This window comes from Myotis daubentonii, chromosome 1 (genome assembly GCF_963259705.1).
Source record: "Myotis daubentonii chromosome 1, mMyoDau2.1, whole genome shotgun sequence".
In the NCBI taxonomy this organism is placed as follows: Eukaryota; Metazoa; Chordata; class Mammalia; order Chiroptera; family Vespertilionidae; genus Myotis; species Myotis daubentonii.
The window spans coordinates 163,079,338-163,102,253 of record NC_081840.1 but is presented as its reverse complement, the minus strand read 5'-3'; the positions used below and the strand labels follow the sequence as shown (position 1 = coordinate 163,102,253).

The 22,916-nt window shown below is 38.2% G+C and overlaps 1 protein-coding gene across 2 annotated transcripts in view; it reads left to right on the top strand.

Annotated features, from left to right (window-relative positions):
* Positions 1-17,223: 17,223 nt before the first annotated feature.
* The window catches only part of BANK1 (B cell scaffold protein with ankyrin repeats 1), a 319,366-nt gene continuing 313,673 nt past the window's right edge, over positions 17,224-22,916 (top strand). For both annotated transcript variants that reach the window (XM_059664464.1, XM_059664456.1), the window contains exon 1: positions 17,224-17,467. In XM_059664464.1, the coding sequence (XP_059520447.1) occupies positions 17,395-17,467 (73 nt within the window). In that variant the 5' untranslated portion in view covers positions 17,224-17,394. The remainder of the gene's footprint in view (positions 17,468-22,916) is intronic.

Sequence of the window (22,916 nt, the reverse complement as noted above, 5' to 3'; positions counted from 1 at the left end):
GTGAAAAAGAAATAGACAATAACAACTGAGATATAAAAGGTAAACGAGATAGATTTAGTTTGGTGAATTTCTGCCAAGAAGTTGGGGATAGAGTGCTTTTCAGAAATTATATAGAATAAAAAAAGGCATGTGAGTCTTGGAGGCAAATTAAATCTTGCTAGTCTCACCACCAGTGCCTTGTTAAGGCTGATTTCTATTGGTTATGTTTATTTTCCTTTGGTAATCCCTTAGAGTTTATAGAACTACTTAGAATATTCCAGAATGTTTCAGATGTGCCAAACATAATAGTTTATTCATGCTTATACTGGAGACATATAGAGAACATGGCACACCACCAGGCTCAGGGTAATGAGGGCAGCAATAATCACAGTGAGAATGCTGCCTATGTTCACTAATGCTGTCGATGGTATTAGTGAGTGCACAGTGAACAAATTTGGGTGATATTTATTCCAGGGATGTGAAAAAATGAGTTAACTATGAACAGAAAAGGTGAGTTTTGAGACTGATCTGTAAAGAAGTATGTATAATATTGAAGAGGAATAGACTGTTCAAAGGCCTTGAGCCATCATGAATGTGAGAAAGGCCACTTCATTCCCATAAAATTTAGTCTCCCTGTTAGACACATTACAGCCTAGATCCCAAGATGTATTTTTCAATGTAGATCTGATCTTTATTTTTTAATTAATAGTACATGGCAGCAATATCTAAGAGCTGATCCATTATTTATATATCTTTTTCAAAGAGTCATTTATTTATAACATATTCACAAAAAATTTCTTTTTTTTATTTGAAGTTAGTTTTCAATAGAAAATATATGAAGATGTTATTGTATAATCTGGGAAGAAAATAAGGTGCAATGAAATGCACAATTCTCTCAGTTATGTGCATGCCCCGAATTTGTGCACCAGTGGGGTCCATCAACTTGGCCTGCTGGATGGGGCCAAAACCCGCTCTCTGACATCCCCCGAGGGGTCCCGAACTGTGAGAAGGTGCAGACCAGGCCAAGGGACTTCACTGGTGCATGATTGGGGCCGGGGAGGGATGCGGAAGGTTAGCCAGTCAGAGAGGGACCACTAGAGGGCTCCAGGGTGTGTCCGGCCTGTCTAGCTCAGTCCCAATCAGCCAGACACCAGCAGTAAGCTAACCTACCTGTGGGAGCGTCTGCCCCCTGGTGGTCAGTGCACATCATAATGAGCAGTTGAGCGGCCTTAACATATTATTAGCACTTTGATTGGTGTCTAGTTAGATGGCTTATCTCCATTTTGTTTAATTCTTCATCTGGAGCTTTGTTCTATTCTTTCATTTGGGGCATGTTTGTCTCCTCATTTTGGCAGCCTCCCTGTGTTTGTTTCTATGTATTAGGTAGAGCTTCTACATCTCCCAGGCTTGGTAGAGTGGCCTATGCAGTAGGTGTCCTGTAGGGTCCAGTGTCACACATAGCCTCACCCAAGCTGGGCACTCCAGGTTCGTGCCCCATGTGGGCTGTGCATACTCTCCTATTGTAGTTGATCCTTGATTGCTGTTGGCACATCAATGGGAGAGATTTACCCCCAAGCCGATTGGCTACAAGGACTAGATGTGACCACCAACCACCATGAAGGATCAGCTAGGCAGGGGCTATCCCCAAGAAGCAGGACTTACTTCAGTGGGGCTCTCGTGCCTACTGAGTTTTCCCCTGGACTGTATCATTTGTGGAGGTTGTTGGGTGCTTCTTCGATGTAGTCTGAAGCTGTCCACCAGGTCTGCTGGCTCTGGGGCCTCTGGGGGTGCAGGTCAAGGTCAGCTGCTACATTTTCACCTATAATTGGTAGCGGGGTGGGAGGACTTAATCTGATACCAGCTATTGCAACATAGCCAGAAATGGAATTTCTACTTCAATAAATTTTACTTTTATTTTAAACTTCATCACTTTTGCTTATTGAGATTTATTTTATTGTTCTTTTTCTTAGACATAAACATGAAAGCTGTCTGCATCTACATGCACTCTTTCTTGTATATTTTTTATGGCTATGCATTTTCTTCAGAACTGCACTTTAGCTACATTACGTAAGATTTGGTTTCTGGTTGGTGCCACTCTCCCTCCCCCAATCTTACTGAATGTTTTGGAATTTCCCTTTATATTTCTTATTTAACCAAGAGTGTAAGAAAGAATTGTATTCTTTTAAAATTTATAGACACTGGAGTTTTTTTCTTGTTTCTGGTTTTGTTATTAATTTCCAATTTTATTAGATACTAAGTTATGAGAGTATTATTTACATTTTGGAGTTTATTGAGGCTTTTCCCTCAGTCTAAGATATAAAATTTAATGAGCATTTTGTGTTGCTTGAAAAAAAAAGTGTATTCTCTGTTTTCAAGTTATTGAGGCTCTGAATTTTTGTGGCCATCTTCCTACATATCTTCACTCCTCTAACTATTGTTGATTGTCCCAAGGATGATTAGCTGACCTCAACCAAATGAATCAGCATGCTCCACACCTCCCTTCATGACTGCAAAGATTAGCTCTTAAATTAATCTAAGTCAAAGAATGCCCTTCATTATACATTTTTATAATAATTTGATTGCGATATAATTCATATGCCATAAACCCCAGTCTTTTAAGTGCATGATACAGTCATTATTACTTTTCAGAGTCCCATGATCAAACCCACTATCTAATTTTAGAATATTTTCACCACCCTAAAAAGAAACCCTGCACTCAGCAGTCACTTTCCATCTGCCTCTAACCCCCAATCCTTGGCAATCACTAATCTACTTTCAGGCCCTAAGGATTTTCCTATTTTGGATATTTCACATAAATAAAGTGATACAACATCTGGTCTTTCGTGATTGGCTTCTTTAACTTGGCACAAACTTTAATGTTATAGTATGCATAAGTACTTCATTCTTTTTAATTGCAGGATAATATTCTATTGTATAGTTATACCACATTTTTCATGCATTCATCCGTTGATGGGAAATTTGGGTTGTTTCCACTTTATGACTATGTGGATGATGCTGCTATGGGCATTTGTGTCCATATTTTTTTAAACTTGATGCCAGAGAGAGTAACTCTCAATGCTATGCAGTTTGTCTCAGTTGGGCATGTTTTACCTTTTTATTTTTATTTATTTTAATTTTTTCATTGTTTAAAGTATTATATGTTTCCTTTTTCCCCCATTGACCCCTCCCCAGCCACTCCCACTCCCCAAGATAAGCCCCAACTACCCCAGTGTCCATGTCCATTGGTTATGCTAATATGTATGCATACAAGTCCTTTGGTTGCTCTCTTACCACCCTCCCTGCCCCTGCCCTTGACCAGAATCAAACCTGGGACCTTTGAGTCCGCAGGCCGATGCTCTATACAGTGGGGCCTTGACTTACGAGTGTCCTGACTAACGAGTTTTTCGAGATACGAGCCATCTCTCAGCCGATTTTTTGCTTTGAGTTGCGAGCTAAAATTTGGGTTACGAGCCAGCTTCAGATACCCCACCGCTAGTTGGCACAGCGAATGTCACAGTGAACGCCACAACATCAGCCCAGCATCACGTGTCTCACTCATTCACTTTTTGATTTGACATACAAGTAATTTGAGTTATGAGCTTTGTCATGGAACGAATTAAACTCGTAAGTCAAGGCCCCACTGTACATTGAGCCAAACTGGCTAGGGCCTGAATTCATTTATTAAGTCTAGTAGTTTTTTGATGGAGTCTTTCAGGTTTTCTATGTACAATATCATGTCATATTCAAATAATGACAGTTTTACTTCTTCTTCTCCAATTTGGATGCCTTTTATTTCTTCTTCTTGTCTGATTCCTATGGCTAGCACTTCCTGTATTATGTCAAACAAGAGTGGTGAGAGTGGGCATCCCTGTCTTGTTCCTGTTCTTAGGGGAAAAGGTTTTAGTTTTTGCCATTTAGTATGATGCTGGCTGTAGGTTTGTCATATATGGCTTTTATTATGTTGAGGTGTGATCCCTCTACTTCCACTTTACTGAGAGTTTTTATCAAGAAAGTGTGTTGGATTTTGTCAAATTCTCTTTCTGCATCAATTGATGTGATTATGTGATTTTTGTTTCTCAATTTGTTTATGTGATGTATCATGTTTAGTGATTTGCAGATATTGTACCAGCCTTGCATCCCTGGAATAAATCTCACTTGGTCATGGTTTATGATCTTTCTAATGCAATGCTGGATCTGATATGCTAGAATTTTATTGAGGATTTTAGCATCTATGTTCATCAGGGCTATTGGTCTATAATTCTCTTTCTTTGTAGTGTCTTTATCTGATTTTGGGATTAAGGTAATGCTGGCTTTATAGAAAGAGCTTGGAAGTGTGCCTTCCTCTCGAATGTTTTGGAATAGTCTGTGGAGGATAGTTCTTCTTTGAATGTTTGGTCAAACTCCTCTGTAAAGCTGACTGGACCAAGGATTTTGTTTGCTGGAAGATTTTTTATTACTGCTTCAATTTCATCAGTCCTTATGGGTCTATTAAGTTTTTTTATTCTTCCTGATTGAGTTTTGGAAGCTTGTATTTTTCTAAGAATATGTCCATTTTCTCTAGGTTGTCCAGTTTATTGGAGTAGAGTTGTTCATAGTACTTTTTAATAATCCTTTGAATTCCTGTGGGGTCAGTTGTTACTTCACCTCTTTCATTTCTGATTTTAATTTGGGTCCTCTCCTCGTTTCTTGGTGTACCTGGCTAGAGGTTCATCAATCTTGTTTATTCTTTCAGAGAACCAGCTCTTCGTTTTTGGTTTTGTTTTTTAATCTTTTGTTGTTGTTTTTTTGGTCTCTATGTCATTTGTTTCCACTCTGATCTTTATTATTTCCTTCCTTCTGCTTACACTGGGTTTTGTTGCTCTCTAATTTTTTAAGTCGTAGGGTTAAATAATTTATTACCATATTTTCTTTTCTTTTTGAGGTAGGCCTGTAGAGCAATGAACTTCCCTCTCAAGATTGCTTTCAATGTGTACCAAAGATTTTGGATCATTGTGTTTTCATTGTCATTTGTTGCCATGATGCTTTTTATTTCTTCTTTGATCTCTTTGGTAACCCAATCATGCTATTTAGCCTCCAGGTGTTTGATTTTTTTTTTTATCGTTCTTATTGTAGTTGATTTCTAATATTATGCCATTGTGATCTGAGAAGATGCTTGATATGATTTCTATCTTCTTGAATTTGAAGAGACTTTGCCTGTGTCACAATATGTGGTCTATCTTTGAAAATGCCCCATGTGCACTTGAGAAAAATGTATATTCTGTGGCTTTGGGGTGAAATGTTCTGAAGAGGTCAATTAATTCCATCTGATCTAGTGAGTCACTTAGAGTTAATGTTTCTTTGCTGATTTTTTGTTTAGAGGATTTATCCAGTGGTGTCAATGGGGTATTAAAGTCTCCTACTATGACTGTATTGCCGTTGATCTCTCCCTTGATATCTTCCAGAAGTTTTTTTTATGTATTTGGGTGCTCCTGTATTGAGTGCATATATGTTTACCAGAGTTATATCCTCTTGTTGAATTACTCCCTTTCATATTATGAAATGGTGTTCTTTATCTCTTGTTATGGCCTTCACTTTGAGACCTATTTTGTCATATATAAGTATTGCACCCCAGCTTTTTATTTTTCATTTCTGTTTGCCTGAAAAATTCTTTTTTATCTTTTCATTATCAGCCTATGTGAGTCCTTTGTTCAAATGTGCGTCTCTTGGAGACAGCAAATATATGGGTCATGTTTTCTTATCCATTCAGCTACCCCATGTCTTTTGATTTGGGCATTTAATTCATTTACATTTAAGTTTATTTTTGATAGGTTCTTGTTTGTTGCCATTTTTATTCTTTATGCCTGTGTTCCTTCTTCCCTTCCTAGTTCTTCTTTTTATAGCACTCTCTTTAGCATTTCTTGTATTGCTGAATTGGTGGTAATTAACTCCCTTAGCCCTTTATGTCTGTGAAGCTCCTTTTTTCACCTTCAATTTTGAATCATAGCCTTGCTGGGTATAGTATTCTTGGATTCAGTCCCTTGCTTTACATCACTTTGTATATTTCATTCCCTTCCCTTCATGCCTGATGTGTTTCTGTTGAGAAATCAGTTGATAGTCTAATGGGAGATCCCTTATAGGTAACTTTCTGTCTCTCTCTGGCATCCTTTAAGATTCTTACTTTGTCATTGGTATTTGCCAATTTAATTATGATGTATCTTGGTGTGGGTCTTGTGAGGTTCATCTTGTTTAAGATTCTGTGTGCTTCTTGGACTTGTGTGGGTTTTTTCTTCCCAATATCAGGGAAGTTTTCTGTCATTATTTCTTCAAACAGGTCTTCGATTCCTTTCTTTGTTTCCTCTCCTCCTGGGACCCCTATTATGTGGATGTTGTTTTATTTCGTGTTACCCCAAAGCTCCCTTAGGTTCTCCTCCTGCTTTTTACGTGTGTTTTTTTTTCCTGTTGTTGCTCTGTTTGGGTGTTTTGTTTTTTTTTATCTTGTCTCCCAGTTCAGTGATGCGGTCCTCAGCTTCTTCTAGCCTACTGTTGATGCTTTCTATTGTGTTCTTTATTGCAGCTATGTAATTCTTTATTTTCTATAGGATCTTCTTCACTTCCTGTTGAATCTTACACATGTTGTTGAATTTGTCTGCCATCATTTTCAGCATCCTTATAAGCATTGCTCTAAATTCTTTCTCTGTCAAATTGCACACCTCCATTTCATTTACTGCCTTTTTCTGGTGAATCCTCATTTTCTTTCATTTGGGGGTTGTTTCTTGTCTCCCCATTTTTGTTGTTCCTCTGTGGCTGTTTCTATGTATTAGATCAAACTTTTATGTCACCCAGATTTTTTTTGTTTTATATAGATGTTTTGTGGGACCCAGTGGCGCAATCTCTCAGGTCTTCTGGGCTGTGTATTCTGGGGATTCCCCCCCTACTTGGGATATTTTGCCTTTTCTTGGTATAGTTGGATCTTGAGTTTTATTGTCCCATTTGTGGATGGAGTCTCCTCCCAGGGTGTCTGGTTATGTGGCTTACTCTTTACCATGTAACCGAACAGCACAAAATACAACTCAAGAAGAAATGACATAAAGGGAACAAAACAGGAATGTACTCATGACACTGATAACCCCAATAAAATTGCCACCAGAGAATTTGGAGAGTGCAAAGAGAAAAAATTATATTGAGAAAAGGAAAAAAGGTGAGAGAGAAAAGAAAAAGAAGAAAAAAGGAGAGGAAAACTATATTCATATATGGGGAGAAAACTCCACAAAACAAAGAAATAAACCAAAAAATGCAAACAACAAACACCCAGAAAAAAAGGGGGAGGACAGAATTTGTAGAGGCAGAGCTTATATCCAGAAAGCAAAGTAAAGGAATGAATGAATAGGGGAATGCCCATGGGTTAGCATAGAGGAGGTAGGAAGAGAATGAGCGGATAAGAAGAAAAGTAAAAAACAAAATAATAAGTAAATAAAATATAAAATTATTTTTTAAAATTTATCTATCCATATATTCATCTATTTTTGGAAAAGGAGAATAGAGGAGAGAGCAGATAGGCTTTAGTTTAATGAGTGAAACTAATTAAGCAACTAGGAGAAGAAGAGGGCAAGAGCGGAGAGGAAAAACAAAAGCATAATAAAATTTGGCTAATGAAGAAAGAGAAAAGGGTGCATGGACTTGGACCAGGGGATAGGAAATTAGATATATGAGTAAGCCAACAGAGACTACAATAATAATAATACATCAATAAAGCAGATAAAGAAGATCAATTTTTAACAAGAGGTAAAAATAAAGGAGGGAGAAAAATTAAAGCAGGGACAAGAGAAGCAAAACAGGGGAGAAGTGAGAAAGAAAAGGGTTGAAAAAAATAAAAAAATAAGATAAAATAAAATAATAATAATAGAATGAAGAAAAATAATACAAAGAAGAAAAGTAATACAAAAATAAAGGTTAAAAAAGAAAGAAACATTTTTTTCTTCTTTTTAATTAAAAGTTAATATATAAAAAATGAAGTGACATTTGCTTCAGCCCAGGTTTAATGTCCCATGGGGGCTAGTGTAATGCCTCCTCTACTATTCTGTCTGCCACTTCTGAGTTTCCTGTTAGATAGTCAACACCATGTTTAAGTGCCCAGCAATCCACAGCTCCTCTGTGTCTGTCTCTACAGCCTTGGTTTCAGGCAGACGGGACCAATCTGTTTGCTTTGTTTGCCTGCCTGTTTTCAGTCTTATTTACACAAGCATCTATTTCTGACACTGGCTTTAGGTGGGGGGAGATGCTTTATTATTTTCTGGGGCCAAATGGCCCCTCAATCCAGTTCCCCAGGGCTTTCCGGGGCTATTCAGATTCTTTGTTTCCTCTGCAAAGCTCCAGGCTGGGTGCAGCTGTACTATTTGCCCTGTAGGTGCTACTGGGAATGACTGGCTCCTCAGGAGAAAAATGGCCTCTTATGGTTGGAGAGTCTGGAATGTCCTAGTGCCAGATTCCTGGTCACTTCTCCCTGTCCTGCTCCTCTCCACAGGCTCTTCCCAGACTCCACAAAACTGTACCTCCAGCTGCATTGCAGCCTCAGTGAGTGTTTGTAATTGAAATGTCCTATAAACTGGGTTTAGCAAATAAAAGCAAGGGAAATATAAAAGCAAAAGTACCACTTTGAGTTTCTGTCCTCACCCCTCCCCCCGGGACTGTGTGGCTAGGGAAATTCTTTAGGCTGCCTTTCTGGGTGCAGTCTCTCACAGCTGAGGACTTAGATTTAGATTCCCCAGCTGCCAGCAGCCCTGTGGACCCTCTGAGTTGAGTGTTACTCATGTCCCCAAGGGACGCAGACTTGGTGCAGCGCAGATTCCTTCTGACCTTCTCGTCCCAGTGGTTGTGCATCTCTCTCCAGCCCAGATCCCCGATCCTACCATTCTCCAGGTGTCCTCTGTCCTTTCCAGTTATGGATAGTCTCACCAACTGTGTTTAACTTGCCAATTCCAGGTGGATGTTATTTGATTTAGTTGTTCCTTCTATCTGCTCCATGAGAAGGCACAGGACACATCTGCCTATTTGGCCGCCATTTTGAAAAGCCCATGTTTCAACTTTTTGAGGGAGCTATTCTAGAATATGAAAAAATGAGTAGAAGAAGAGAGAGTAATCCTTCATTTCTGTTTTCCACAAGGCATAGGTATACCATTCCCATAGCTTAGTTGCATGATCCACTAATATATCACATAGTAATAAACTGCTTTTAGCCAGACAAAAGAGTTAAGGCTGGTACATGACTTCTGTTAAAACCTTAAACAATGCTACCAGCAGTGCAGCTGTTTAAATAATAAAAGTCCGAAGTTTATAAATAACACAGTTGCTCTCCAATTTCACCTCCATCATCTCTGTGGAAATCACCTACCTGTGGAAATAATCCGTAATCTTAAAACACCAAACTCCAAATCATACTTTTCTCGGCAGGCTCTCTAAAGATATTTTATCACCTCTTCCACTTTAGGCTTAACCAATTTCTTCTGCACCCTTATTTAGGGTTTAACTTTATGTAAATTATCATTAGTTTACATATCTGCCTTCTTCATTAGGTTGAAAACTCTTTGAGACCTGAAATTTTGTTGTTCAACTTTATGTTTCTAATAGTTCTCAAAGTATTAATTAATCAATCACTTATCAGTTTTTACATATAGCTACCTGCTCTATATTGGAAACTATAGAAGCCTGAGGATAAAAAATGAATAAGGTCTTTTGTGGAACTTACATCTTATTATGAGAAGGCTATATTTAAATCAACAAGAATAAAATATGTAAGTTTTGTTATAGTAAAAATAAGAATAAGTACAGAGGACAAGAAAGTCACAGGAAGATGTAGTCAATTCTACTCAGATTATTGAATTTTAGATTGATTGACAAATCCACTCTTAAGCTCAGGAAAGGAATCCCCTTTAGTTTCTGTTAAATCAGGGTTGATCGGCACTATATGTGAATTAACTATTTAGCCCACTTCAGAGTCACAAAGAGGCCACCAGTCTCAAACTGACTTCTATTGTGGTTTCCAGTTCATTGGGACACATGTCAGAGAGTGGATCTTTTCTGCCCTTTATGTCTGAGTAGGAGTTAGGTAGATGGGCCTCCTCCTTGGAATAGAAAGGACCCTAATGACTCTTATCCTCACTGGTCATGCTTGTGTGACAGGAAACTATGCAGACCCTTGCATAATATGTACTTCTGCAAAGGGTGAAGAAAATCACATGCTTTCCCCACATGTAGCTTCTCCGTTTTTTCTTCTAGGCAATATATCTGATAAAAAAGAAATGGCTCGCAAGATGGAAATTGCAATCTACTTCTCATGGAAATCAGAACCCTTTTTATTTCATATGAAAGATATAAAAGGGAACCTATCAATATAGTTGACACCTATCCATTTCAAGTAGAGGTTCAAGGGCAGAAGTCTGAAAACAAAATCATCTTGCTAAGGGTATTACAATGATGAATAAGTTACAGTAAAGATTTAGAAAATAAAATCACATATTTAGCTTTATGCTACAATAGCTTTCTTGATCTATTTTGTTTGTTTTAGTGTAGGATGGAATTCACTTGTGAAAATGGCTTCAATGTGCCAAGGAGAACTTGCCTTTTCCTAAATTGAGATGACTTTAGATATTGTATGTTAATTAGTTTAAATTGGTCAAGAGTAGGGATAATTGATGCTAAATGTAAAAACAAAAAAAAAATGTATACAAAATAGTTTCAATGCTACTCACAAGATTAAGTATATTTCTCAGCCACAATTTTTGAAGTGCTCTCCCATTACATCTCTAGCCATTACACAAATTCACTATTCCCCTTACTTTCTCAGTTTTTGTGGCTAGTCAAGCTACCTCCTGGGAGATAGCCATACCCATGACTTAAACTCTTAACTCTTTCCAAAATAGTTTTAAAACATCCCTCTCTTACATATATTTGACCTAGACTTACAAAGAACTCACTCCTGAGTAATGCCCTCCCTTTCCTTCAAAAGCATACATGATACTTTTGATTCTAGGAGATCTTCATGAAGAAATATTTTTATTGGTCCCAATAAGGTTGGCCTGTGCTTTCCCCCAGCGTTCCTCAAAGGCTCAGGCTCCATGGTCTCTACATGAAGCCAGCAGAGTACAGAGGCTGTGCCACTGAGGGGCCTGTATTCTGAAATCTCATAGACAACTCACAGTTTGATACCACAACTCACAGTTTGATACCACACAGCTGGTCTCTGAAAAGGTGGGAAATGAACACTAAACCAGCCACAGGAAAGGAGTAAAATGTACTCTCAGATACTGTTCTCTTGGCTTTGGTTTCATGTTATAAACATTTCTATGATTTGCTTTTGGGAAATGAAAACTCCTATTTTTAGTGAGAATTCTCACCATAAATTGTTGCTTTCTATTCTTATTCCCTTTTTAGTACTTTGCAGAGTCCATTATTCTAACTTCTTTTTCTTCTTTGAATGAGACATCGACTGTCATGACTTTTGCTTCTCAGGTCATAGTCCAAGAAGATCTGGATTTTAAAAAGAATCTCACTTCATTTGCCTTAAATAAATGTCTACGTTTTTTTCTCTTCTCTAAACTGTGAACAGGCTACTCACTAGCTTATGAAATTGTGTCATAGATATAAAAACTGTCTTCTCTATTTTCTCCCAATTTTTGAATTGTGTCAAGGGGCACAATTCTTAGAACCTGCCCTAAGCAGTTACACTTTAGTTATACCAATGGCTAATACATTATCTTTGCTTCTCTTCCTGTTGAAATTTTTCTCCAACCACTTCCTGTTGCTGTCTTCTAGTTTCAAATATTCTCAGTTTCAAAGTTTCTTTACCATGACTTATTTATAATAAAAAATGCCCACACAATCATATTACTTACAAGAATATTCTTGATCTATCCAATGGTCCAAAAGTATTTTTCAATCGCGACAGATCTATTTAGTATTTCTTTATCTTATACAATTCTCCACCAAATTAAAGCAGAATGACTAGAAAGCAGACTTTATGGAAGCAAGGACTGTGTCTTTTCATCATTATATATCCAGTGCACTGCACTGTGTTTTATGTATGGTAGGTACTTACTAAATTCTTTTTGAATGAATTAACAAATGAATAATGAAAATAAGTGTTTTCTTTTTGTTGTTGCTAATCCTCACCAGAGGATTTTTTTCCCCATTGATTTTTAAAGAGAGTTGGACAGAGGGAGGGAGATGCACGCGCGCGCACACACACACACACACACACACACACACACACACACCTACTGGTGGTTGCCTCTCCCATCGGGGATCATACCCTTAACTGGGAATTGAACCAACAACCCTTCAGTACTCACTCCCAGCCTCTAACCACTGGGAACACCCACCAGGATGAGAAATGTTACCTTTTATCCATCCTATAGAGGAGTGAAGCCAACAGGTTCAGATATCGAGAGACCTGTGGTGAATTAGGTATGAAGGAAAACATTATTACATGTCAGGTAGGGAGTGGGGGCTGAAATCTTAATCAAATCAATAATTACAGGATAATAATATTAAAAAAATTACCAGAGTTCCCAAAGAAAGTCAAAACAACCAAAAAGAGAGATGAGGTATTCTGGATTTTCCTGGCATTTAAACGTTTTATAATATTAGTTGTTAAAACTCAGATTTACTGAGCAAACTCCCTGTCACTTGTTAGCGCAAGCTGGGGTACAGAAGGGGTGGTGTCAGCTGCAGTATCAGCAGAAAACTTGGTTAGTTCGACAAGTCACCCTCAATCTAATAGAAAAGAGAAGATTCAGCACTTCTACTCAATCACTAGAGAACAGAAGCAAGTACAAAATGCAAACAGCCCGCAGGATGGAATATCAAAAAGCTACTACAACCACCAATTAACAGTGAGCTATTGCTCCACAGAGACTTAGAAAATTAATGCTAAAGGGAATTGAATATTCTCTTCTATATGTTTATTTAGAAGAATGTAAAAAAATTCTTATTAATGACTTTCCCCTAACACTCAATTTATCACTGAAAAGTTTATGTGTTAGTTTCCTATTGTTGCTGTAATAAATTACAACAATCTCAGTGGTCTAAAACAACACAAATTTATTCTCTTACAGTTCTGGAAGTGAGAAGATAAAAATCAGTCTCAGTAGGCTAAAAGTCAATGTTTCAGCAGGGCTGGTTCTCTCGGGAGGCTCTGCAGGGGAATCCATTCTTTGCCTCTCCAGCTTCTAGAAGCCTCCTTGGATTGTAGCCCTTTCTCAACATTCAAAGCACATTACCCCATAATCTCTGCTTCCCCATCACCTCTCTTCTCTGACTTTCATGTCTCCATTTTTAAGTACCCTGGTGATCACATCGGCCAACTTGGTTAATTGTGGGGCGCAGCTATAGGGTTAAGCCTCGGACTGACCTGTTGGCAAAGTCAAAACAAGTCCCAGCTTAGAGGGCACAGTCCTCTTAGCATAATTAGGCTTGACTTTATAAAGCTCCTTAGATCTTCTCTGGGAAGCTAATGGGCTGAGGGAGGTGCTGCAAGTACTTCCAAAACAAGTGAAACTCACAAGAACAGTGTAATTATGGTGACCACTACCTTGTTTACTCTAACTATAAAATAAAGGCTCAGCTTGCCTCTGCATCTTTTTCTGTGGCCTCAGCCAGGCACAGGGAAGATCCACCAGAGTAAAGAGAGCTATGCTGATCATCTGAACGCTGTCTCCGTGTAAATCATTCTTCGCGGACTCCGTCCACACCTTTGGGAACCCCTGGCCCACTGGGGCTGGACCCCGGCAGTTAATATAAAATAATCTTCCCATTTCAACATCCTTAACTCAATTCCAGCTTCCAGATATTGTAAGGTAGTATTTACTCAGCTTATGGGGATTAGGATGTGGATATATTGACAAGGCCCATTACATAGATTAATATTAAAAAAATTCAGTTAAATGTGAGAAAATGAAGAAAGCCTCCCAGTAACAATAATAAAATAGTATTGCTAGGAATTTCCTTCAAACCTTTCCAGTATTTGGTCTAATTTTGAACTAGCAAATAAAAAGCATAGTAACTGTGAGAATAATATAATTCCAGTATCTAAAGATCTGGACATGTCATCAAACAGACTGTCCAACCCATGAGGGAAGGTAGGGGGTGAAGAGGTAAGAGATCAACCAAAGGACTTGTATGCATGCATATGAGCATAACCAATGGACACAGACAGTAGTGGGGTGAGGGCATGTGCTGGGGGATGGGAGTGGCTGGGAAGAATTCAATGGGGGAAAAAGGAGACTCGTGTAATACTTTAAACAATAAAGAATTAAAAAAAAAAAGTAAAGATCTGGACATGTTTTTCAAGAGGAAAATTCTCCAACAATAAATAGCCAGGAAAAAGCAAAATATGATTTCACTTGTATAATACATTGATCCTTCCGGAAAGAGCAGAATTTAAAGGCAGAAATAAAACCAACAGCATTAGCAAAATAATCCACCTATGCATAGGGCCCAAGGAATCGGTTATGGAACAAGGCAACAGTGAGCAACTTTAGCCATCCACTTACTGGAACACAGACTCACTGTGGGGCTCTTATAATCTCCACAAAGTGGGAAATAATATTGAGGTCATCAACATGGTGCTAGAAAAAATATGCAAGGAGTCAATGGGTCCAAGAGTTTGGTATGTTGGGAAACAAGAAACCAACTGTGGCTAGAATTTTTTGTCCTTCTATAACACAGTTAATATCAGAAGCCTGCAATTACAGGTTGCGGGTGGCCTTCTGACTGAGTGCCTCCTCTCTAAGAACAAGAATCCAGAAATAACTCAGAATTTCAGACAGTATCTTTTCCTTAAGGGAAAAAGCAGGGGTAAAATAAAGTCAACTGTGACTAAAGATGATGTTGACACTGAGAAACAAAACCAAAATGAGTGAAAATATTTCTAAAATATCTTTTCATACATGCATGGGAAAACTTACAACACATGTAAGACTTAAGTCACCACATCTGTGTGTGTGTGTCATCTCCACACATTTTCCTTTCTTTGTGAAAAGAGTGTCTACATATCCTCAGCCAAATAGCACCAACATTGTAATGAATTATGAGTTCAGTTCATGCTTATTTTAAAAAATATGAATGTTCATTTTGATGAGATTATTGCTCTATGGGAAAGTGGGTACAAAAGAAAGCAATTTTTATATGTGTATAGATAAAAAATTGCCTGTGGTGTCCATGAAATCTTTAGCAATGACTTTATGCGACCTTGAAAGGAAGACAGGCTATGGAGTAAAATTGAGGACTGTATTCCAGCTCTGTCACTTAAAACTTTTAAAACCCAGATTCCGCACTTGTAAATTATGGGTAAAACCATATGATTTTGAAAACAAAATGACATGAACATTGTGAAACATTGTGCTTGGCACATTGATCACTTAAAAATAAACAAACAAAACCAGAGTAGCTGTTCATAGCAACAACTAATGAAACAAAAGAATAAATAAGTACATGAGCTGAAACACTACCTCATAATTTGTGAACAAGAACTTTGTTCTCATTCAGTACCCAAACAAATATATAGTTAGAATAATTTTTGAACTTTAGTGCAAGATTTTAAAAGATTTTCTAACACATACCTTTATTAAATAAAATAGTTTTTAAAAAACCAACCCATAATTTTACACACATTTTTGCTTTGCTTTTTTCATTTACTCATATCATATTGATGTAAATAGTGAAAGTGAGCATCTGGAGCTATACTTAACTTTCCTATCTAATGTAAATCTTATTTTTTCTATGTGTATTATAGGAAACAGGATCATAAAGTTATATAGCTGGCAAAGATGACTGTAATTATTCTAATTTCCTCACTTAGCTGAGATTATAAAAATATTAATTACACCAGTTGCCTAGATAGAAAGATGGAGAGTCGTCATGGCAACATTGGCCTTCTGAGTCCCAGTCCAGGATTCTTCATACAGGAAGACTGCTCCATATGTGTTTCAGATACAATTTACTATCTGAAGACTATCCTTATCAACTGTTGTTTTGCTTACATGGATGAAGTGAGCATTATGTGTTTCCAAAGGAGTAACTAGGATGCCTTTGAAAACTTGGATGCTTACTTGGGAAGTATAAGCTGGAGTGTTTATATGTCTTCCTTCCTCCTCAAAATCTTGGTCAAAGTATCCTTTGTGAAGAAGGATATATATATATATATCTCCAAATGCATCCATTAAGACATTGTTTCCCCCATGGGTTGGTTTAAGAAGAGTTAATGCTTTCCTAACTATTGAATTTCTGAAAATATTGACCAAGACTTTATATGGACTGAGAGTTTACTTTATTATACTGAGGGCTCTTAGTAAACAGGCATTCACAGAAGACAATAAACTTGTCAATATACTATTTCTGGAATTAGATAAAATTTCTTCATTATTTCAAATACAGCGATCAACTTAAAATTAATCATGAGTTTAGAGGAAGTTTTGGAAAACGATTATGTCTATAATAGTTTACAGAATTTGTTGACATTTTACATACTTCTCCAAGTTTTCCTCATTATAAGTATAAAACAATTCCAGTAATGTGAAAAATATTTAACATTTTGATACTTGGTATTCATGGTACGCCTAAAAAAGACGGTGAGATAAATAGTTGCTGCACAAGCCTTCCTTTCAGGTTACTTTTCCTTTCAGGTTAAATGTGGGCATTTAAACCACAGAATATTACCAAATCTTCAAATTGATCTTCAACTTCTTTTTTTCTTTATAAGATAATTTAGAGATCTTTGAAAGAAGAGGGACATTTATTTTAAGAATCTGGGGCAACTGTGAGTCTTCCCAGCCTTTAGAGCAAACAAAGCAACAGAGAGCACTCTGGTTTAGAGTACCTACTTAGATCCTTATCTAATTTGGGCCCTTTACACTTTATGAATCTAACCTAGATAGTCTGCGCAACATGAAATATATATATTTTTAAATACTACCTTCATCTACATCTTAATTTTTAGATCCATGCCTGGAGATCTCTTTTACCGCCCATTTCCCAGCACATATCTATTTCTACTATCCCCATGTCTGCCCGACGTGGGGGCACGGTGGGAGACCTAGAATGGGACAAGAAGAGCTGCAGGGACAGGTAACACAGCTTAAAGATATCCTGGGGGAAAGTGCGAGGAGAACAGGACCAGAGCGTTCAAACTAAACCAGCCTACAAGGACACCAGAGCAAGCCCCTGGCAGTTTCACTTCCTTCGGGCGCCCTGCAGAGCTGAGCCCAACCCGACCCTGAGGCCTGTGTAACCCCAGACCTTGGCCCCCGCTGCCTGCGGCGGGTGCGGCTGCGGCTGCGGAGGGAAGAGGCCCAGAGCCCATCAGCCCGCGAAGAACCTCAAGTCCAGCGACTCCGGGCTGGGAGGCACCTGTCTGCAGGCGCCTGGGCTCCAGCACCCACCGCGATGCTGCCTGCGGCGCCTGGCCGGGCGAGCGGGAGCCGCCGGGAGCAGCCGCCCAGCGGCCCAGCGCCTCCAGGTGGGTGGGGGCGCCTCGGGGCAGCTGAGGGGAGGCGGCCCGCGAGGGACCGGGCTCGGCGGCTGAGACTGCGGGCCATGCGGACCACCAGGGGATCAGCACTGCCCACTTCTCAGCGCTGCCTGTCAGTCCCTCTGGCCGCCCAGTTCTTGGCCGGGGCGGGGGGAGGGTGGAGGATGTGGACGCCACCAGGTGGGAGTGCCATCTGTGTCCTGGCCAGGCTCCCACCGCCTGTGTCTCCAACTTGCAGGGAGCTGGAACTTTCCAGAGCACCAGGACAGAGTCCTCTAGTTGCTAAAATCACCTTGGGGCGTGTTTTAAAGATTTGCGGGTGTTTTAAAGTGATGCGTGATCCTAAAAATTCTGTCCACATGGTACAGCAAAACCTCCTGAAGGTGTGTGGCATCCTCTGTCCGTGGCGTCCCCCCTCCCGTTTCCCTGCCGGCTTTTCAGCTCTTCAAAACCCATCCATGGAAAGTGCTAGGACGGAAGGCGACCTGCTTCTCCCGCCAATGCAGAACCACCTCACTCCACAGATTTTGCTAACTTGTTCAAAGGAAAAAAACGGTCAACTGGTTTGAATACCTAAATGGATTTACAGGTCAAACTGACATTAAGGCATTTGTAGGCAGTTATTTTTGAAGTATTTCAAATGCGTTTGTGAACTTTATAGTATCATATGAAAAGTGTTCAGTTTGACTTTTTTTTAATATATAAAGCCTTCACTTGGGTACTATGATTACTGGAGATGTTCATCGTGAGAAATGCAACAAGAAAATCGGAGTGAAATTTTATGAATTTGCTGAATAGAATTTCTCATAGCTTACTAGCATTTTCCAGGTAATGTCGTTTTGGCTTCAGTTGCTTCTCTTGGCTAGTGTATGTTTTAATATATAAAATCTAAAAAGCCGATTTTCAGTTTAAATGGGAAGTATATTTGTATCAATGGAAAATGACAAGAAGGGAGTGGGGGCCCACGATATCTCAATATGTTAAATTTTAAATATTAAACATTGGCATGTTGGAAACGGTGACTCTGATGGACCCTTTGCTACACTTGAAAGGAACCAGCCATGTCTTTTGAACCTAGAGCAGGTGAGCTGTTTTGTAATTTCAGTTAGCAATTTAGTTAAATGAAAGGGACTGCAATTTGTTTTAAATCTAGATTGAGCAGAACAGCCAGAAAGTGACTTTCATTTTACTTGATACTCAAGTAGTTTTTTGAGGCACTTGCTATTATGAATAATGCTAGAGTGATGTCAACCAACCTCTCTCTCATTCTGATTATTCTGTTCCTTCCATCCCCCTCCCATCTCATTTGGTCCTTCCTAATGTGGTACTTACTATTTTCTTTATTTTCCTCCTTATTTGACCAAAGTAATGAAATTTTTTATATAGTGAGCTGTCTTTTGATATTAACCCAGGCCCATTCCTAGATACGACTAGTGTTCCCAGAGAACTAGTATGGATTAATCCTTTCATTGAGTGGAGATGTAACTTGTGTGACCTCTCTTTCTGCTTTGGGCGTCTCCACAGCATGGCAGACTTTAACTTAGGGATCAGTGCAACTGCTTCATTTCAGAGAAGAGAAAACTGAGGTGCAAGGAGCGATTTGCCCCTTCTACCCTAATTAATAATTATTTGAATATCATCCATGCTTCACTTCACCAACAATCTTCTATCCCCCCATAAGAGCTGTGTAGTAATACAAAGGTAACATAATAAGTACAATTTAAAATGGTAAACATGGTTTTAGGCCCATAAAGATAATTTAGCATTAGGTGTATGGTGTATTTGTAGTGACATCTATGTATGCTGCCATCAGAGATATCTATGAATATCCAACTTGTCCCTTTGTGGTACCCAGTACTAAAACAATGTAAAAATGATTCACAGTGAATAGAAATTGATTCCTTTTGTTCCTTTGTTTTATTCTAAAACTAGGATTTTAAAATTTAATTTTAACTGCTACCTTCAATAAACAGTTTATTTATTAAAGCACAAATTATTCCCCACACTACAGTTTTTATATTTTTATTAAAATTATTTGATGTCTCTTATGAAGAGAGTTAAGTATATCGTTAGCTTAAAAACAGAAAGCATCTCTCCTGTCTGTGCTACATGCGTATACATAGCTTGTAAGGATCATGCTTTATCTGGGTCTCTCTCCTATGTCTTGAAGCTCTTGAAGATTTGAAGCTTTAAACTCTGACTACATACTTCCAACATGGCCAACAACCTAGCTTTCTCCTTCTACAGGGACACCGATTCTGATTCTTCTCTGGTGGCTGGTAAAGCTTGCTTTCTTCAGATCAGCTGGAGAGGTTCTGATAAGGTTAATGCTGAGATTTTAAAAAGGTGCTTTTTCTTAGGGCATTTTCACTATAATATGAAATAATTCCATAATATCCAATTGTTTATGTTAGGCTAAACAGCAGCATATTTGGGTTATACTTGGGACAGCGAGTCTCAAGTAGCAGAGGGACATTTTTGCTGCATCTATCGAACACATGCTGCAGGTGTTCGTGCACACTTATGAAGCCTCTGGACTCAGATTGCCTCACATCCCGACCAGCTTCATTGCTGATCTACTCCATGATCTTGGATAAATAACTAAATCATTATCTCAGTTTGTCCATCAAAAAAGCAAAAGCAGGGAGAATAACTTTTATTTGCAAGAGTGGTTTTGAGAATTAAAAGAGAAACATGCATGGGAAGTGCTTTTCAGGGGAGCCATAGCAAGTAGTAATTGCTTAATACGTGTTAGCTATTATTTTAATTTGTAGGCCATTGGTCAATAGTGTCACATTTACCTATAAAATATAGAGTTCTTATTGAGAAACTGATCATGTTGCCTTAGGGGAAACCTTAAATGAATGAAGACATCAAGCTCCCACATAAAAAGACAATGAGGAAGCATGGTTTCCTGTAGAAAGACACTGCCTTATCCTTGGGGAAATATTGCAGTTAATAGTACTGAGAAGATGATAAAAAAAAGAATTCACAATGAGAAGAACTAAGGATAGGTTGATTAAAATGATATTAGACTAGGACAGGTACAGGAAAGAATAAAATAGAAATTTAATAGGACAGAATGAGACCATGTTTTATTTTCCCAACCATGGAGCACCAGTTATGACCCGATTAAAATATATGTGTGTGTGTGTGTGTGTGTGTGTGCGCACACGTGCGTGCAAAAAGCATTAAACAGAAAATTGTGAGATACCTCATCAAATTATAAGAAGATGGATAATCTATTTTACCAAAACATTACTGCTGGGATAAAAAGAAAATTGTAATGTGAAGTAAAGAATACTCCTGCCGAATCTAAATCCAGATTTAAAAATTATCTAAGTTACAGTTACTATTTTATTACTTTATATGTTCTAAAATATGTAAAGATAGCTATAAAATAAGAATAGGAAGGGCAAATATTCCAGAAATTATTATTTAAAAATAAGTTGTTATATGGCCTTATAATTCATTTCTTTTTTAAATATAAAGACTAGTAACTAAGTTTTACAGCAGACATTGAATTAATCCAGGTGGTGAATATGTCATACTAGAGGCCTAGTGCACAAAATTCATGAATGGAGGGGTGGTGGGGAGGACCTCAGCCCAGCCTGCAACTTCTCCAATCCCGGATCCCTCTCACAATCTGGGACCACTGTCTCCTAACTGCTCACCTGATTGCCTGCCTGATCGCCCCTAACCGCCTCTGCCTGCCTGCCTGATCACCCCTAACCACTCTCCCCTGCCAGCCTGATCACCCCAAACCACTCTTCCTGCCTGCCTGATTGCCCCTAACTGCCTCTGTCTCGGCCCCCGTCACCATGGCTTTGTCTGGAAGGATGTCTGGAAGGACATCTGAAAGATGTGCAGTCTATTCAGTCTAATTAGCATATTACCCTTTTATTAGTATAGATATTGTATGGAATTATACCCCTCTGGTATTTAGTTTTCACTCAGATAAAAATAATGAGCTTTTTAGACATTTACCACTGGACCGGAATTTCTTTGTTGCTTCTAAGTGCTCAGCATTGCAATAATCCAGAAATACCACTTCCCTTTGTAGTTATGAGAAGTAATTCATCAATGTCTTGTGGTCTTTTATAAGATTTCCTTTATAAGAAAGAAAGCAGTTCATTAAAATAAGTTATGTTTTGTTATACTAACTATGTGTTACATTTTCCTTTCTTTTCAGCTTCTGTGTCATTTTTCCATATTAGTAATTCCCATTGCTTTATGTTTTATGTGTTCTATTTTATAAGACATACTAAAAAGTACAAGAACAGTTCCTGACTTGGAACTCCACTTACTATATTCCTCATTTTTTAGTTCATGATCCATGCCAAAAACTAACCGTCATTCTTTTATCAGGGTCAATATTCTTGTTTCTTTTTGTTTTAATCCATCCATAACATCATGTATAACTTTCAGAAGAATAACATAGTGTCAGGACCACTTGAAATTTTGACCTCCTTTTAATAGCTACCAATTATTGTGTTTCTACTTTGAATTCACGTGGATATCACATTACCTTGATAAGTGAGAGCATCAGGAGATTAGCACCTACTTTGGACAAAATGTTATATTGTTCAGTATAATCATATGAAGATATTGAATAATTCCTTGTGTTCTTTCATTTCCTACAAAAACTTTTCTAAACTGTTAAAGCTGTAACTTTTAAGTCACCATGTTTCTTTTGGAGGGCTAGGGTGGGAGATGGAGGAACACCCACTTCACAAAGACGTGGAGAAACATTCTATATCAAAGTGGCATGATTCTATAAAATCATGTCACTGGAATGACAAATTGTAAAATATTTCTTGTGACTGTATGAAAAATCCTTAGAATGTACACATTTTCTACATTGGTCAATCACATTTTATTTAGACTTAATAGACTGATATGTTTTTTTTTTAAATCTCAGCTGTACTTAAGCTGCACTTTTAGTACAATTCGTGAACTACAGGGTCACTTCTGGGAAACTGAATGAGATAAAATTGAGGCAAAATTCTACTTTGATTTTAATTAATGAGATAATTTCTCTTAATTCTCTCATTATTTTTCAATAAAAGTTTAGAACTTTCTCTATTCCAGATATTTTTTGGTAGACCAAAGGACCTTCTTTTATCATGTTCTATCCATCGATATTCATGTACAATGGGTAGAACCATGTATCACCCAGATTCTCAGAAACAGTTGCTTGAGCCTAGCGTAGGCACTTGATTCAAAGACAGGCAGCCAGCCAATTGACTGATACATGGTCAAGGGTGGGTGTTGTCTGGTTTTTGCAGATTTTCTGGACTCACCAAAGCCCTTCTTTCCTTTCAAATAAGAGATAGTGAGGCCTGTCAGTGGAAGGTCAGTGTTTGATGATATACAATAGAGGATGACAGTCAGGTTGACTCATGTGCCAGATGGATAATAACAGAAGATGAGATTA